This window comes from Bos indicus, chromosome 3 (assembly GCF_029378745.1).
Source record: "Bos indicus isolate NIAB-ARS_2022 breed Sahiwal x Tharparkar chromosome 3, NIAB-ARS_B.indTharparkar_mat_pri_1.0, whole genome shotgun sequence".
NCBI lineage: Eukaryota > Metazoa > Chordata > Mammalia > Artiodactyla > Bovidae > Bos > Bos indicus.
In genome coordinates this window covers 74,661,647-74,680,891 of record NC_091762.1, presented here as the reverse complement: position 1 = coordinate 74,680,891, position 19,245 = coordinate 74,661,647, and the positions used below count along the sequence as shown (strand labels likewise).

At 38.3% G+C, this 19,245-nt stretch overlaps 1 protein-coding gene across 1 annotated transcript in view; it reads right to left on the bottom strand.

Moving 5' to 3' along the window:
* Window positions 1–391: 391 nt before the first annotated feature.
* The window catches only part of PTGER3 (prostaglandin E receptor 3), a 228,547-nt gene continuing 209,693 nt past the window's right edge, over window positions 392–19,245 (bottom strand). The window contains exon 3 of the mRNA XM_070786321.1: window positions 392–1,183. Within this exon, the coding sequence (XP_070642422.1) occupies window positions 1,163–1,183 (21 nt within the window). The 3' untranslated portion in view covers window positions 392–1,162. The remainder of the gene's footprint in view (window positions 1,184–19,245) is intronic.

Below are 19,245 nucleotides of genomic sequence, written 5' to 3'. Positions count from 1 at the left end.
CAGTTAGGTTGTCATAAAGGCAGAATACTTCTGCTCTTAACATCTGTTGGCATGAGAGTCAATGCTTCAGAAAGAAAGGGTGTTTCATGAAGAAATTTAAGTGATGGTCATGGAAGTGACAGGAGGTTAGAGATGGAGATCTGGGAAAATGAAAAAGTTAGTATGCTCCCTGTTTCCAAAGATGTTTCCATGGGCAGAGTCTGAGCTGTTGGGAGAGAAGGGGTTATTGAGATAAAGACAGAGATAGCAGCACAGGTAGAGTTACAAAGAGAGAGGATACACAGAAGACCTTAGAATAATCTGCTGTACTCAATAAAAACACTAAAAAAGCATTATTATCCAGAACATATTTTAAAAACTCTCACAAGCCATTATGAAACTGAGACATAACTCAGGAGAAATTGTCAATTTTATTGCCGGACATCATGGAAGAAAACTAAAGTATCAGTAAGATTTGGAAAGATTCTCAACCTCACATCTTGATCAGGAAAATGTAAAATAAATTAGCAATGAGACACCATTTCATACCTACAAGGATGTGAAAAATTAAAGCATCACAAACATCAGTATGGACACACATGAGGGAAACCCTCATAAATTGCGCGTAGAAGATGCACGTGCCCTTTAATCCAGCACCTTCACACCTAGGTATCTATCTTAGAGAAAGATCCGCATCTATCATGCAGATGTGCACAAGTAAACATGTATACAGATGATTTTTTTTTACAGTGAAATGAAATAATTTTCCCTTGGCAGGGGACTGACAAATTATATTTTCTTCAAACTATAGTATGCACTACAGCAGTTAAAAGTACAATTTAGAGCTTCATGTTTCAACATGGATAAATATCAAGAAATACAACTTTGAGTAAAGAAAACCAAGTAGCAAATCATACATATAATATGAAAACAGATATGTAGATATTGTAAAGTCACAGAAAAGTATACATATTTAATGGATGCATATACATGTAGTAAAAGTACAAAGCATGCGTGGTAATAGGACGTAGCAACCTCCGGATGGGGTTAACCTCTGGAAATGGGTATAGGAGAGAAAATGGAATGGGTTGGGATGTGGGGTGTTTTTGCAGTATTTTCTCTCTTCAACGAAAAGAAAGTTGAAGAACTTCCAATAATGTGATCTTGACAGCAAGATTGGTTTTTAACCTCCCAAAAATTCCTCCTGAAAAATAAACGAATCAATTAGGATAGAAAATGATACCCGTTGATACACCAAACCCACTTGATACCTGTTGACAGTATCAAAATAAAACTAGAAAGTAAGACATTTCCATAAACTTCAGATTATGAACCCAAATGATAAATCACCTACAGCAGTAGAACAATAACATGATCAAAGTTCAGTGGCAGGAATAGTGAGAAATGAATGAGGACAACCTCAGTACTCCACAAGCTCCAGGTTCAAATACTTTGTTAGTAAATATCCACTTCTGAGAAGAGAACACTCTGTATTCTGGGAATACAGAAAACTTGGAAGCAGATTTGAGAATGAGCAGTGAAACGGAAAAACCCCAGGGTCTGCAATTTGCAAATGAACCTAAACAATGGCACGCAAGCATTACAAAATCAAAGTTCTGAGCTCGTTTCAATTTGTAATTAAAGGACCGTATGATTAAGTCGCCAGTTGTTGTTCAGTTGCTGTTGTGTCCGACTCTTTGCGACCACATGGACTGCAGCATGATCCCAGATGTCCTTCACCACCTCTCAGAGTTTGCTCAAAATCATGTCCATTGAGCTAGTGATGCCATTCAACCATTTCATCACCTATCATTCCCTTCTCCTACTGCCTTCAGTCTTTCCGAGCATCAGGGTCTTTTCCAGTGAGTCAGTTTTCCCCATTAGGTGGCCGAAGTATTGGAGCTTCAGCTTCAGTATCAGTCCTTTCAAGGAATATTCAGGATTGATCTTCTTTAGGATTGACTGGTTGGATCTCCTTGCAGTCCAAGGGACTCTCAAGAGTCTTCTCCAGCACCACAGTTTGAAGGCATCAACTCTTTGGCACTCAGGCTTTTTGATTGTCCAGCTTTCACATTCTGGATTTCTCTCTTTACTTCCTTGCTCTGTCATTAAACTTATAAATGGAAGTTAACTGGTGACAGACTTTATTTTCTTGGACTCCAAAATCAATGCAGATGGTGACTGCAGCACTGAAATTAAAAGACACTTGCCCCTTGTAAGAAAAGCTATAACCAACCTAGACAGGATATTAAAAAGCAGAAACATTACTTTGCTTACAGTTCAGTTCAGTTCAGTTCAGTTCAGTAGCTCAGTTGTGTCCGACTCTTTTCAACCCCATGAATCGCAGCAGGCCAGGCCTCCCTGTCCATCACCAACTCCCAGAGTTTACTCAAACTCATGTCCAACGAGCCGGTGATGCCATCCAGCCATCTCATCCTCTGTCGTCCCCTTCTCCTCCTGCCCCCAATCCCTCCCAGCATCAGGGTCTTTTCCAATGAGTCAACTCTTCGCATGAGGTGGCCAAAGTTTTGGAGTTTCAGCTTTAGCATCAGGTCTTCCAATGAACAGTTGGGACTGATCTCCTTTAGGATGGACTGGTTGGACCTCCGTGTAGTCTAAGGGACTCTCAAGAGTCTTCTCCAACACCACAGTTCAAAAGCATCAATTCTTAGGAGCTCAGCTTTCTTCACAGTCCAACTCTCACATCCATACATGACCACTGGAAAAACCATAGCCTTGATTAGATGGACCTTTGTTGACAAAATAATGTCTCTGGTTTTTAATATGCTGTCTAGGTTGGTCATAACTTTCCTTCCAAGGAGTAAGCGTCTTTTAATTTCATGGCGCAATCACCATCTGCAGTGATTTTGGAGCCCAGAAAAATACAGTCTGACACTGTTTCCCCATCTATTTGCCATGAAGTGATGGGACCAGATGCCATGATCTTCGTTTTCTGAATGTTGAGCTTTAAGCCAACTTTTTCACTCTCCGCTTTCACTTTCATCATGAGGCTCTTTAGTTCTTCTTCACTTTCTGCCATAAAGGTGGTGTCATCTGCATATCTGAAGTGATTGATATTTCTCCCAGCAATCTTGATTTCAGCTTGTGCTTCTTCCAGCCCAGCGTTTCTCACGATGTACTCTGCATAGAAGTTATATAAGCAGGGTGACAATATACAGCCTTAACGTACTCCTTTTCATATTTAGAACCAGTCTGTTGTTCCATGTCCAGTTCTAACTGTTGCTTCCTGACCTGCATACAGGTTTCTCAAGAGGCAGGTCAGATCTCTTTCAGAATTTTCCACAGTTTATTGTGATCCACACAGTCAAAGGCTATGGCATAGTCAATAAAGCAGAAATAACTGTTTTTCTGGAACTCTCTTGTTTTTTCCATGATCCAGCAGATGTTGGCAATTTGATCTCTGGTTCCTCTGCCTTTTCTAAAACCCGCTTGAACATCTGGAAGTTCATGGTTCACGTATTGCTGAAGCCTCACTTGGAGAATTTTGAGCATTACTTTACTAGCGTGTGAAATGAGTGCAATTGTGCGGTAGTTTGAACATTCTTTGGGACTGAAGTTCCATATAGTCAAAGCTATGGTTTTTCTAGTAGTCACATATGCATGTGAGAGCTGGACTATAAAGTAAGCTGAGCAATGAAGAATTGATGCTTTTCAACTGTGTGTGTGGTGTTGGAGAAGACTCTCAAGAGTCCCTTGGACTGCAAGGAAATCAAACAAGTCAAATCTAAAGGAAATCAGTCCTGAATATTCATTGGAAGGACTGATGCTGAAGCTGAAGCTCCAATATTTGGTCACCTGATGCAAAGAGCCAATTCATTAAAAGAGATCTTGATGGTGGGGAAGATTGAAGGCAGTAGGAGAAGGGAACGACAGAGGACGAGATGGTGGATGACATCACTGACTGTATGGACATGAGTTTAAGCAAGCTGTGGGAGATGGTGAAGGACAGGGAAGCCTGGCATGCTGCAGTCCATGGAGTCACAAAGAATCAGACATGACTGAGTGACTGCACAAATTGATTTCAGCCATGGAAAAACCATAACTTTGACTACATGGACCTTTGTGGCAAAGCAATGTCTCTGCTTTTTAATATGCTGCCTAGGTTTGTCATTGCTTTTCTCCCAAGCAGCAAGCATCTTTTAATTTCATGGCTGCAGTCTCTGTCCATGGTGATTTTGGAGCCCAAGAAAATAAAGTCTGTTGCCAGTTAATTTCCATTTATAAGTTAAATGACAGAACAAGGAAGTAAAGAGAGAAATCCAAAATGTGAGACATTTTATAGGACAAAGAATCCAGTTTGTACAAGGCAGTGTCTGGAGGGGGAAAAGAGAGGTGAGACACTTCTCTGAGTGTAAAGGAACTTAGAGACATAATCAAATTAAAGTGGGAACCTTGTTTACATCTTGATTAAACAAACTGAGGCAGAAGATAGATAGATGGGACCCAGGCTGAACAGTCTATCCCTGTGGACAGAAGCTCCATAATAGCAGAAACTCCATAAAAGCAGGATGAAAGAAGGGTGGGTCCTGCTTAGATGAGAGATGAAAATCTGCATATTCCTCATTTTCAGTTAAGGAGATCTCCCTGACTACACATGCACAGAAAGTTTCCTTGGAGGTCAAAAGAGAGGGGCGTGTCACCTAATAGTAAGTGATGCGGCTACTCATAAGCCTCATAAACCAAGATAGAATCCATCTTGGTTAAGACATGCACACAAACACACAGGAAGACCCTGAGATATACCAAATATGAACTCAGAACCAGGCAAAGCAAGATTTCCTTGGTCAGAGGAAACTCGGAAAAAATGCCCCATAAAAGTAATTCAAACTACCAAGAGGGTGCGACTGTGTCTGAACCCGCCTGTGTGTCTATCCACACTTACTGTATTCTTTCTCCTCCCAATAAACACTTGTTTCACTGCTTTCTGTCTCTATATGGAAATTAATTTCTACACAGCTGACAGGCCAGCCTCTTGCCCCTGGCCACTGCCCCTGGTGGTCTAGTGGTTAGGATTCAGCACCTTTCCCTGCCACTGCCCAACCTCAGTCTCTGGTAGGCATCGAAATCCTGCTTCAATTCACTATAGGATGAGACCAGCTGAGGTGAAAACAAATAAACACATTTTGGAGGCAATTTGTACACTTGACGTTGGACTAGGTATGAGATGATACCAAAGAAATAGTGCCAATTTTATTATGAATGAGAATAATATTGTGATTTTGTTAGAAAATGCCCATAAATTTTAGAAAACCATACTGAGTCATGTAGGGGTAAAATTATGCTGTGTGATATTTGCTGTAAAATGCACCAAGAAGAAAAACAGAAAAGCTGTTTAAAAAATGGGTCAAGTTGGTGGTTCAGACAGTAAAGAATTTGCCTTCAATGCAGGAGACCCAGATTCGATCCTGGGTCGGAAAAGAGTTGGACAGGACTAGTGACTGATACTTTTACTTCCATACAAAGCCAGTCATCAAAACAGCGTGGTGCTGGCATACAAACAGGCATATTAAGTTAATGGGATAGAATAGAGAACCCAGAAACATACCCTTGCACATATAGTCAAATAATCTTCAACAAAAGTGACAAGATGACACAATGAGAGAAAGAACAGTTTTTTCAACAAATGATGTTGAGAAAACTGAATATCTACCTGCAAAAGAATTAGTTTAGACCCTTACCTTACATTATTTACCAAAAACTAACTCAATATGGATTAAAGTTCTAACTCTAGGACCTGAAACCATAAAATTACTAGAAGAAAACACAGGGGAAAGCTTCATGACATTGGATTTGGCAATGATTTCTTGGTAGGACACCAAGAACACAGGAGCAAATTAGACAATTGAAACTATATCAAATTTAAAAACATCTGTGCATCAAAGAAATAGCCAACAGAGTGAAAGGCAACCTTCAGGTGGGAGAAAATATTTGCAAGTCATATATATGATAAGGTGTTACATCCAGAATGTATAAAGAACTCTAACAATGACGACGACAACAATAACAAAATTAAAAAATGGGCAAAAGATTCGAATGGACACTGTTTCAAAAAAAGATGGCTCACAAATAGATGAAAAAATGCTTCCACATGACTAATCATTAGAAAAGTGAAAACTTCAATAAAATATTACCTCGTCCATTAAGATGGCCACTATAGCAAAAAATAACAAATGTTGGAGATCGTAGAAGTTTTGTACAGTTAATGGGAATGTAAAATGATGCAGCCACTTTGGAAAACAGTATGGAGGAGCCTCAAAAAAATAAAAACATAATTACTATATGATCCAACAGTTCCACTTCTGTGTGTACATTCAAAAGAATTGAAAACTCAATTTCAAAGAGATATTCACACACTCGTGTTCATTGAAGCAGTACTTATAATAGCTAAGAAACAGAAGTAACCCAGATGTCCATCAACCAATGAATATATAAAGGAAATGTGATCATACATATATTGGACTGTTATTCATGAAGGAAATTCTGTCATGTGCTACAACACAGATGAACCTTTAGGACATTATACTAAATGAAATTAGCCAGATATAAAAATACAAATACTGTATAGTTCCACCTACATGTGGCATTTATAATAGAAAAATTCATAGAAACAGAAAGTTGAATTGTGGTTTCCAGGGGTTGGCGGAAGGAAAAAATAAATTGTTCAAAGAGCACAGAGTTTCAGTTTTACCAGATGAAAAACTTCTAGAGATTCATTGTATAACAGTAGGAATATGGCTAATACTACTAAATTGTGCACTTAAGAATGGATATGATGGTAAATTTTATGTTATGTTTTTACCACAATTTTAAAAAATAAATAAAGAACAGATTCAGTGAATATGACAAAGTTTTGGTAATCCCTTTATGACTGATATCTCTTGTGGTCAAACTGAGGCATGTGTGCTCAATTGTATCTGACTCTTTGCCACCCCATGGACTCTACCTAGAGTCCAGGCTCCTCTGTCCATGGAATTTTCCAGGCAGCAGCAATACTGGAGTGGGTTGCCTTTTCTTCTCCAGGGCATCTTCCAGACCCAGGGATTGAACTGGTGTCTCTTGCATCTCTTTCCTTGACAGCTGGGTTCTTTACCAGCTGAGCCACCAGGGAAACCAGATGTCTCTTGTACTAGCCTCTAATTTTATATCTAATCAAATTTTTAGTAATTATTTTAGAAAAAAATTGAAAAAATATAGAAAATGTTAACACATTCACTCAGGACAGGAGTAATTGGGTGTTTTTGTATGTTTGGAATGTTTCATAATTGAAAAAAGTAATAGATATAGAAAATTGGCAACATTAGACCTTAAGTTCATCCAGTTTGAATCTATGGATCTCGATTTCAAATTAGTATAAGAAAGAGAATCCTATACTAGTTAAATCAATTGTACCAGTAGAGAAGATCACATAATTCGAAAAAGACTTCATGGGGAAGATAGGGTCATATCCAAGGGAGTGATCGGTACTTTGTAGAAACTCTGAAAATATATACTATAGGTCAAAAGAGCAGGATGGATTTTCACTGTAGAAAAGAAAATTAGACACAGTTAAGGTATAAGGCCTGGATGTATTTGGCTGTCACAGTTAAATGCCACTGTCTTTTTGTGCCAATAATAGATCCTGAGACTCCTGCGGTAGTTCTTTTTCACTTTGCTGAAAATGAAAAATGGTGCTTTCAGAATTCCAAGGTATTTGCTGCTATACTCTGATAGCTGAAGGTAATGCTTGAGATTCCCTTTCTTTTTCTTCAGGGAATGCTAAAAAGGTGTCAGTTATAGTCATGACCCAGTCAAAATGATTCATGAGCTTTTTTAAAATCTTTTTTTTTAAATTCATTTTTAATTGAAGGATAGTTGCTTTAAAATGTGTTGGTTTCTGCCATACAACAGCGTGAATCAGCCATAAGTATACATATATTCCCTCTCTCATGAGCCTCCCTCCCACGCCTCCCCCATCCCACTCTTCTTTGTTGTTGGTGAGCTCCCTGTGTTATACAGAAAATTCCCACTAGCTATCTGTTCTACATATGATAATATACATTTTTCAATGCTACTCTCTCAATTTGTCCCTGCCTCTCCTTCCCCCACTGTGCTCACAAGTCTGGACCCATGAGCTTTTACACAGGTTAATTATTGAAGACATAAAAGAGAAGAAATTGATAATAACATTAGCATCAAAACAGAATTGCATTCTCCAAATTAAACAGGCCATGAATAACTATAAAAAAAAGACAAGAAAACTTCGATTAGTTACTCAAGAAATCTGCTCTGTGATTTTACACCTACTCTAGTGTGTGTGTTTTATGTTTTCTCACAGAAGATGTTTCTGAATATGGTCTATTTTGAAGCTTATTATTTGTTGTTTATTTTAAATGAAGATTTACAAAAGTTGCAAAACCAGGAAATTTACATTAATACAATGTTGTGTATAGGTCTTATTTTACTATATGTGTAGTTTCCTGTAGCCACAACTACAATCAAGATACAGAATTCTTCCTTAAGCACAAAGATTTACTGATACTGAAATCAGATATAGAACACATGACTCTGTATAAGTCCTTTTATTTTATTTTACAGGCAACGAGATTCACATAATAGAATATTGTATTTTTTGTGTCAGCTGTTTAAACAAAATTTAGAATGTTTAAGAGGAGAAGGCAGCTCTTTTGTATTTACAGACAGTTGTCTCATCTTATGTTCTACAATTTCTTCTTCATAATTTCCTTTCTTATTCAAAGACTTCCTTTAGTCACTATTTTAGCTTATCTTCTGCTGTTGACAAATTCTCTCAGGTTTCATTCATCTGAACATGTCTTTTTCCTCAACATTCGTTAAGAAGAATATACAGGATTTACTTGCAGAAACCAGATACAGCATTTGGGGTTGATGTTTCTTTTCTTTCATTATCTGAAAATGTAACATTTCTTTCTCACTTCCATGAGGATGAGAAATCCATTATCATTCAAAGTGGTCTTTCACCTGGTAGGTAAAGTGTCATCTCTCTCTTGTTGCTTTCAAGTTGTTTTCTTTGTTTGTCGTTTTCTAGAGTTGTCCTCTCCATTCTGCTTCTGAGACATCCACTAAGCTTTTTACTTCAATTATTTTTTCAGTTTTTAAAATTTTACTTGGCTCTTCTTTATATTTTCCATTTCTGAGCTGATGTTTTCCATTTTTTCATTTGTTTCAAGTGTATTTATAGTTGCTCATTGAGACATTTTCATAATGGCTCTTTTAAAATCCTCGTGACATAATTTCAACATCTGGGTCATATTAGTGCTGGCATTTGTTGAATGTCTTTGCTCACTCATATTGAGATTTCTCTGGTTCTTAGTATAATCTGTGATTTTTTAATCTATCCTGGACATTTTGGGTGTTATGTTGTGAGACTCTAGGTCATATCTATATCTCTTTTATCTGCCCTCCCTGATACTGTGTCATGGGGGGCAGGGATACTTCCTCACTACTGCCAGTGGGGGATAAAGGTTCAGGTTCCCATTTGTCCTCTGTTGATGCCTTAGGGCTGCCTCGTTACTGCTAAATGGAGGTGAGATTTCAGGCTCCCAACTCAGTCTCCATGACAGTTTTCTCTGGGTATGGAAGGGGTGCCATTGCTTCCCATTTGACTTTCACTTGGTTTTGACCTCCACTGACACTACAGGAGGGAAGCTGTTTCAGTGCTGGCTGGGAGGGGAAGTTCCCCAATCAGCCTTCTCCAGTATCACCTCATTGCTGCCAGGTGGGAATCCCTCAGTGGCCTCCACTGACACTGTAGGGAGAGGCTTCTGACTGCTAAGTGAGGATGAGAGTTCTACTTCTCTACCTGGCTTCTCAGACGCCATGTTGGCAGTGCCTTATTACATCCTGGCAAGAGTGGAAGCCTAGGCTCCCATCTCAGCTTTTGCTGATAGTAATGGAACTCTGAATGGGAGAACAGAAGACGAGATGTTTGGATGGCATCATCAACTCAATGCACGTGCGTTTGAGCAAACTCTAGGAGATAGTGAGGGACAAGAAAGCCTGGCATGCTGCAGTCCATGGGGTCGCAAAGAGTCAGACATGACTTTAGTTACTGAACAATGGAGCTAGAGCTTCATTTTGTTCCATGATGAATTTCTGTGTTAGGGTAGTTATTGTCAAAAAATTTTTCTCTTTTCATGCTATCCCTTTCTTTGCCCTTTGCTAGAGAGAATGGGCTTTTATTTATTTATTTATTTTCTTTTAAACCAATTCTTACTGACTTTTCTGGGTTATGGCTTCTCTAGCACCACTCAGTGAGGATATACAAGTCAAAAAGAAGACTCAGGGAATTTGCCACATGGTCTTTTGAGGGTTTCAAGATCCATAGCCAGTCTTTCCTTTTCTCACTACCTTCACAGTGTCCTGATATTTGTTTCATATATAATGTCAAGGACTTTTACTTGCACTTAGTAGAAGAAATTATATCTACTTCATTTAGTCTGTAACCAGACACTGAGATTTTAGAACTTTATAAAGTTTAACTTTATTCAGACAATTTTTGATTTGATTAAACAACTTTTATTAATTAAAAAAAAATCATTTAATTGTAGTAAAAATGCCCATGAGTTACAGTGGAGCAACCACCTCATTCCAACTCTTAACAGCTAGTTTAATAAATTTAGCACAGAGTAGATAAGGTCGGAGAAGGCAATGGCACCCCACTCCAGTACTCTTGCCTGGAAAATCCCATGGACGGAAGAGCCTGGTAGGCTGCAGTCCATGGGGTCGCACAGAGTCGGACATGACTGAGCGACTTCACTTTCACTTTTCACTTTCATGCACTGGAGAAGGAAATGGCAACCCACTCCAGTGTTCTTGCCTGGAGAATCCCAGGGATGGAGGAGCCAGTTGGGCTGCCGTCTATGGGGTCGAACAGAGTCGGACACGACTGAAGTGATTTAGCAGCAGCAGCAGGTAAGATCAGTAACCTGGGAAGTCGTCTTTCAAAGAACATGATTTTCTCTGGAAACCAGCAACAATAGGGCTTGACTGTGGCTCAGATAATGTATTAACATAGCTAAAGAAAGAAATATGCGAACTGATTATTAATGTGAAAACTTGAAAGAGGAAGTCCTTCAAACCCACATGTAATACTTTTCATTTCAACAACACAAAGTGAGAAAATGCCCTCTGCAGGGAAGTGGATTTTCCAACACTTTATCCTTAGACATTCTGTCTTCAGACAGAAAAATATAAGCATTGACCTGGCATAATTTGACTAACTCCTTCCTTTTGTTCTGATTCCACAAAAAGAGGTGACTGTACATATCTGTTGGATTTCATGTCAATTTCTTATAGATGGAGAATAAGCCGCACAGAAGATTCAACTTTCTGATACCTGCGGCAACTCTTTAAGTTGGCCTTGTCACCGTTTTCTCATGAGTTTGATCTGTGTGAGTCAACTCCTCATTTCCACACCTTCAGAGTGGAGGAACAGATAATGAAAAGAGGGACCCAGAGCAAATTCCTGCCTTCCTGGGAGAGCCAGATGGCGTTCCTAAGCAATATCTTTAAACTCCTCAAATTATTCCAATTGTTTACATGCTTCAAAAACAAGTACTTAGGAACTATACTTTTTAACGTGACCATATTAATGCCTAATAGGCACTTAGCTACAGTGATCTAAGCATCATAAAGAAAAAAATATATTCTTAAGGATTCATATCCCAAAGAGTAAATGTTTCCTGAAGGTAATCTCGGAGAAGGCAATGGCACCCCACTCTAGTACTCCTGCCTGGAAAATCCCATGGATGGAGGAGCCTGGTAGGCTGCAATCCATGGGGTCACTGAGGGTCAGACACGACTGAGTGACTTCGCTTTCACTTTTCACTTTCATGTATTGGAGAAGGAAATGGCAACCCACTCCAGTGTTCTTGCTTGGAGAATCCCAGGGACGGGGGAGACTGGTGGGCTGCTGTCTATGGGGTCACACAGAGTCGGACATGACTGAAGTGACTTAGCAGCAGTAGAAGGTAATCTGACAATCTGATAACAGCCATTCTTCTATTCAAGAAATATTTACAGAGTGTCTTGTACAGTCCATGTTCTTAAGATAGGTCAGGAAAGGCAGCAAACTTCTATACTGTGGAAGTTACATTCTAGAGAGTGGAGACAAGACAGAAATAAGACATGTAAGCAACATGTCAATTTCTTACATGTAAGTAACATGTCAATTTCTTACATGTAAGTAACATGTAAGACATGTTTGTAACACATGCCATGGGGAAAAAATGTAATATGGGCGAAGGGGACCAAGAATGTGGGAGTGGAAGGGAAGGGTGTAATGGAGAGTAGGATGGTACAATTGAGGAGATGAGATCCTACACAAATTTAAAGGAGATAGATATCTGCATGTAACAAGGACATCTGACAACAAAGCATTGAAAAAGGGAGAGAGCAATGGAGAAGATGCACTCAGAGAGGTAAAGAGAGTACACATAAGGATGTGGAGACTTTATAAGAATGTTGGGTCTTATACTGACTGACACGAGAAGCCAAAGAGGATATTCATGAATGTAACCTTTTTCTTTGATGTAACTTCAAATTGACAGCAACAAGAAAAGTAAAGGAAATAACTTTTACTTATATTAATTGGTTGTTTATATTTTCTCCCATTGACATCTATCATTCTTTCTCTCTCTCTCATTCCCGTTCTCTTTTCCTCTCTGTTTCTCCTTCCCTTTAAATAGATGCTTTTTTTTTCTAAATCATTTGACAGTAAATTGAAGAAACTGATAACTATATACCACTGAATAGTTCAGTGAATATAGTCTCAGAAAAGGGGCATTCTCTTATATAACCATGGTACAGTTAATAAAATTAGGAAAATTGATATTGATAAGCATTGTTATTAACTCTACCATCCATATTTGACTTTTGTCAATTTTCTGAGTAATATCCTTTATAGTTATACTTTCCCCTCTGATACAGCCCTGGAATCATTTTTTTCTTTAAGAACTCTAAGTTCCTTTTAATATAAAATGTAAATAGTAATCAAGCTCCAGGTATTAGGTGTGCTCATGTAATGCTATGTGGTAACTTTAGACATTCTCAGTGAACACATCTCATATATGTATATGTGCACATATACACACATATGCCTATATATATTATCATTTGTAGATTTATCTAGTGAGAATGGTAGATATTAAAATCCATGAGTTTATAGTAATGCTTTCCATCTCAATCCAATACTAATGTGCCTTCTTTCCATATTTATAACTCCCTTTTAAGATACTGCCCCATTACCTTTATTTACTCATTTATGTAAACGAGGTTTAACATTGCTAATCCAAAAAACCTCGAATAGCCAAAGCAATCTTGAGAAAGAAGAATGGAACTGGAGGAATCAACCTGCCTGACTTCAGGCTCTACTACAAAGCCACAGTCATCAAGACAGTATGGTACTGGCACAAAGACAGAAATATAGATCAATGGAACAAAATAGAAAGCCCAGAGATAAATCCACACACCTATGGACACCTTATCTTTGACAAAGGAGGCAAGAATATACAATGGATTAAAGACAATCTCTTTAACAAGTGGTGCTGGGAAAACTGGTCAACCACTTGTAAAAGAATGAAACTAGAACACTTTCTAACACCATACACAAAAATAAACTCAAAATGGATTAAAGATCTAAACGTAAGACCAGAAACTATAAAACTCCTAGAGGAGAACATAGGCAAAACACCCTCTGACATACATCACAGCAGGATCCTCTATGACCCACCTCCCAGAATATTGGAAATAAAAGCAAAGATAAACAAATGGGACCTAATTAACCTTAAAAGCTTCTGCACATCAAAGGAAACTATCAGCAAGGTGAAAAGACAGCCTTCAGAATGGGAGAAAATAATAGCAAATGAAGCAACTGACAACTAATCTCAAAAATATACAAGCAACTCCTACAGCTCAATTCCAGAAAAATAAATGACTCAATCAAAAAATGGGCCAAAGAACTAAATAAGCATTTCTCCAAAGAAGACATACAGATGGCTAACAAACACATGAAAAGATGCTCAACATTACTCATTATCAGAGAAATGCAAATCAAAACCACTATGAGGTACCATTTCACACCAGTCAGAATGGCTGTGATCCAAAAGTCTACAAGCAATAAATATTGGAGAGGGTGTGGAGAAAAGGGAACCCTCTTACACTGTTGGTGGGAATGCAAACTAGTACAGCCACTATGGAGAACAGTGTGGCAATTCCTTAAAAAACTGGAAATAAAACTGCCTTATGACCCAGCAATCCCACTGCTGGGCATACACACTGAGGAAACCGGAATTGAAAGAGACACGTGTACCCCAGTGTTCATCACAGCACTGTTTATAATAGCCAGGACATGGAAGCAACCTAGATGTCCATCAGCAGACGAATGGATAAGAAAGCAGTGGTACATATACACAATGGAGTATTACTCAGCCATTAAAAAGAATACATTTGAATCAGTTCTAATGAGGTGGATGAAACTGGAGCCCATTATACAGAGTGAAGTAAACCAGAAAGAAAAACACCAATACAGTATACTAACACATATATATGGAATTTAGAAAGATGGTAACAATAACCCTGTATACGAGACAGCAAAAGAGACACTGATGTATAGAACAGTCTTTTGGACTCTGTGGGAGAGGGAGAGGGTGGGATAATTTGGGAGAATGACATTGCAACATGTATAATATCACATATGAAACGAGTCGCCAGTCCAGGTTTGATGCACGATACTGGATGCTTGGGGCTGGTGCACTGGGATGACCCAGAGGGATGGTATGGGGAGAGAGGAGGGAGGAGGGTTCAGGATGGGGAACACGTGTATACCTGTGGTGGATTCATGTTGATATATGGCAAAACCAATACAATATGGTAAAGTTAAAAAATTAAATTAAATTAAAAAAAAAAAACATTGCTAATCCACACCATTTCAAAAAGTAAATCTGTTAACTAGAGTTCAATATTTGTCTAAAGTTTTATAAAGGTAAATTACATGCAAAGAAACACATAACAATTGTGTACAATTTGATGATTTTTTGACAAACACATACACTTTTTTAACCTGTAACTCCTCTAATTCTGCTAACCTGTCAGGGCAAAGAAGTCAAAGTTATATGCAAGGAGATGATAATAAAGATTGTTCAGAAAATTTTAGTGAGGCAAGGAGGGAAGTAAGAACATTGGTTGTGGGGAAAGAAGGGGAAAGATATTGGAAAGGATATAGAATCAGTGAATTTGAGATTCATATGGGGTTCCTCTGGTGGAACCTATTTGTTGTCAGGAACCATTTGTTGTCAGAGGATGGGCTTCCTCTGGTGGCTCAGCATAAAGAATCCTTCAATGCAGGAGCCACAGGAGATGCAACTTTGATCCCTGGGTCAGGAAGATCCCCTGGAAGAGGACATGACAACCCACTCCAGCATTCTTGTCTGGAGAATCCCATGGACAGAGGCGCCTGGCAGGCTATAGTCCACAAAGTTGCAGAGTTAGGCATGACCGAAGCGACTTAGCATGCACGCATGCATGCATGGGGTTGAAAGATAGTAAAGGACATTTTCGTATGGACTGTCATATCTGTGTGTCAGCATATTTACTGACACAATAGATGCTCATTGTATGAAATATATTGAGAATTTATTATATTTGGGATAATCCTAAAGGTTTCTTTCTCTTGGGAAATGCTTTCTTTCTTGAGGCCACTCATAGGGTGTATGCATTTTTAAACTGCTTCTCACATCTGCTGAATCTAACAGTGAAAAATAAAAGAAAGAACACAAAACTTGTTTGATTGTTGTTCTGTCCAGTTCAGTTCAGTTGTTTAGTTGTGTCCGACTCTTTGAGACCCCATGGACTGCAGCATGCCAGGCTTCCCTGTCCTTCATCAACTCCCAGAGCTTGCTCAAACTCATGTCCATTAAGTTGGTGATGCCATCCAACCATCTCATCCTCTGTTGTTCCCTTCTCCTCCTGCCTTCAATCTTACCCAACATCAGGGTCTTTTCCAATGAGTTGACTCTTTGCATCAGGTGACCAAAATACTGGAGTTTCAGCTTCAGCATCAGTCCCTCCAATGAATATTCAGGACTGATTTCCTTTAGGATGGACTGATTGGATCTCTTTGCAGTTCAAGGGACTCTCAAGAGTCTTCTCCAACAACACAGTTCAAAAGCATCAGTTCTTCAGTGCTCAGCTTTCTTTATAGTCCAACTCTCACATCCATATATAACTACTGGAAAAACTGTAGCTTTGACTAGATGGACCTTTGTCAGCAAAGTAATATCTTTGCTTTTTAATATGCTGTCTGGGTTGGTCATAGCTTTTCTTCCAAGGAGCAAGTGTCTTTTAATTTCATGGCTGCAGTCATCATCTGAAATGATTTTGGAGCGCCGCCCCCCCCCCCCCCAAATAAAGTCAGTTGCTGTTTCCATTATTTCCCCATCTATTTGCCATAAATTGATGGGACTGGATGCCATGATCTTAGTTTTCTGAATGTTGAGTTTTAAGACAACTTTTTCACCCTCCTCTTTCTATTTAGTTTAGATGGCAGTTCAGCAACTCTTTTAGATAGATGCCTTTTAGCTTTACAATTTTAATGAAGAAATGTATCACCTCCTAAAGAGAAACTTTGGTCCTGAAAACCAACTTAAAAATTGTAAGGTCCTTTTTAACCTTTGTATTCTGAAGCAGTTTTAGTAAGTTAAAAAAAAATCCTTCAAAGAATATAGTGTGAAATGTAACTATGCTTTCTACTCCCTTGCTAAAAAGCTGACAGTATTAGTTTTTCTATCTTTTAATTTAAAAATATAAAAAAAGACAATCATGGTCCCTTTATAGAGCCAATAGATTCAATTCTGAAATTTCCACATAGGTTATTCTCAGTCTTCAACTAACAGGAAATATTTGTTTTGCTGCAACTTTAATATAACATAAAATATTTAAATATTTATAGTCTTTGTTTACATAATTTATATTGCCATATGAAAATGCCTTCACAAGTAATCCATGACCAAAGCTGCTGTAAGTGGAAGGAAATGGTTGCTCATAACACACAAATTCGGTTGTTTTTATTGTTTTCTTAAAAAATAAATTTCATATTTTCACTACAATATGCTTGGATCAAAGATAGCTATCAAAATCCACAGACAGGGCAAGAACAGTTGGTGTGTTTTCTCAGCAGACTTTGAACTCAATGACCCTAGAAAGTTCACTGAATCTCTTTGTAGTTCACATTCAGTTGTTAAAATGGTTTGGGAGAGGGATTGAGTGGGAAACTCAATCCCTACTGAGTTTAGGGATTTATATAAATTGCAGACTTTTTTCTTTTATTTTTTCTATTTTGTTTTTGGTGTGACATGGTTTTTTGTCATTGTTCTTTAGTATTACCTCCAGAAAGTCTATAGAAAAAGAGAACAACAGTGAAATAAATGCATAACTTTTAAACTTGATTTCTTAAATTTACCAGTAATAATAATTGAGATGCAAAATGAAAAAAAATGTTTACAATTACCACTTTTTTTCAAAGAAAAACTTATACTCTAAAGATTCTTCTTTGTAGGTGTAGTTCTTCTATTATTAGCAAATACATTCAAACCTGAATTTTGGCAAAGAAAGGAGTCGAACATAGTGAAAGAGGCTGTGGAGTTAGGAAGACAACCAGTGACTCTGGTGACATTTCTTTAATTTCTTTCACCTCAAATTTCTTATCTGTAAACTAGGGGCAACAAAATCTATCCCGAAAAGATTATAATGAGAATTAGAATGAAGATGTAAAGTATTTAATATTACTGGTGATAAAAAAAGTGACAGTAAACATCCTTACTATTATGTCTTAGGGTAAGGGAGCCAGTGTCTGATCTCTGACTACCTGAGCAGACTTGGCCAACTTTTGCTTTATCAGCGTAAAAATTTGTAGTATTATTAGCATAGAAAGTTAATGAATTTACCTTTATTACAAAATGCAAGAGAAATAAATGAAATGAATATTTACCAAAGTTCTACTGAAGTTTTGAAATTATCAGTTTGTTTTTCATATTTGAAGAGAGATGCTTAGGTTTTGGCTCAGTTGGAAAAGAATTCGCCTGCAATATGGGAGACTTGGGTTTGATGCCTGGGTTGAGAAGATCCCCTGGAGAAGGGCATGGCAACCCACTCCAGTATTCTTGCCTGGAGAATCCCCAAGGACAGAGGAGCCTGGTGGGCTGTAGTCCATGGGGTTGCAAAGAGTCGTATACAACTGAGTGGCTAAGCACAGTACAGCTTAGGTTGAAATTGTAATAAATAGCCATATGATCATAAATATAGTTGCTTTTTGTGATATTGTAGAGATTTATCTATTTATTCCCATACTCTATCCGGTAATTTTAATGTACCTAGTCTGCTATATTTTTATCAGTTTTTTCTTCTTCAGGTTATTTTTCATGGCTGTACTGCAAATGGTACTGGCACAGTACTTGGTACTATATTTGCACTGTATTATCAGATGTTTATCACATCTGGCAGTCAGCAAGAAATAGATTACATTTTACAGAATGGGAGAAAACAGTTGTTGTTGTTCAGTTTCTAAGTCATATCCAACTCTTTGCAACCTCATGGACTGCAGCATGCCAGGCTCCTCTGTCTCCGGGAGTTTGTTCCAATTCATATCCATTGAGTTGATGATGCTATCTAACCATCTTATCCTTTGCCACTCCCATGTCCTTTTGCCTTCAAACTTCCCCAGCATCAGAGTCTTTTCCAATGAGTCGGCTCTTGGCATCAGGTAGCCAAAGTATTGGAGCTTCAGCCCAACCATCAGTCCTTTCGGTTATTATTAAGGGCTGATTTCCTTTAGGATTGATTGGTTTGATCTCCTTGCAGTCCAAGGGACTCTCAAGTCTTCTCCAGCACCACAATTTGGAAGCATCAGTTCTTTGGCACTCAACTTTCTTTATAGTCCAACTCTCATATCCATACATGACTACAGGAAAAACCATAGATTTGACTATGTGGACTTTTGTTGACAAAATGATGTCTCTGCTTTCTAGTACACTGTCTAGGTTGGTCATAGCTTCTTTTCCAGGGAGCAAGCATCTTTTCATTTAGTGGTTGTAGTCACTGTCCAAAGTGATTTCGGAGCCCAAGAAAATAAAATCTGTCACTGCTTCCACTTTTTCCCCTGATTAATTTGTGAGTGAACATATTTGTGTTACTAAGACCTCTGCATCCCTACACAACTTGCAACTGCAGAGAGTC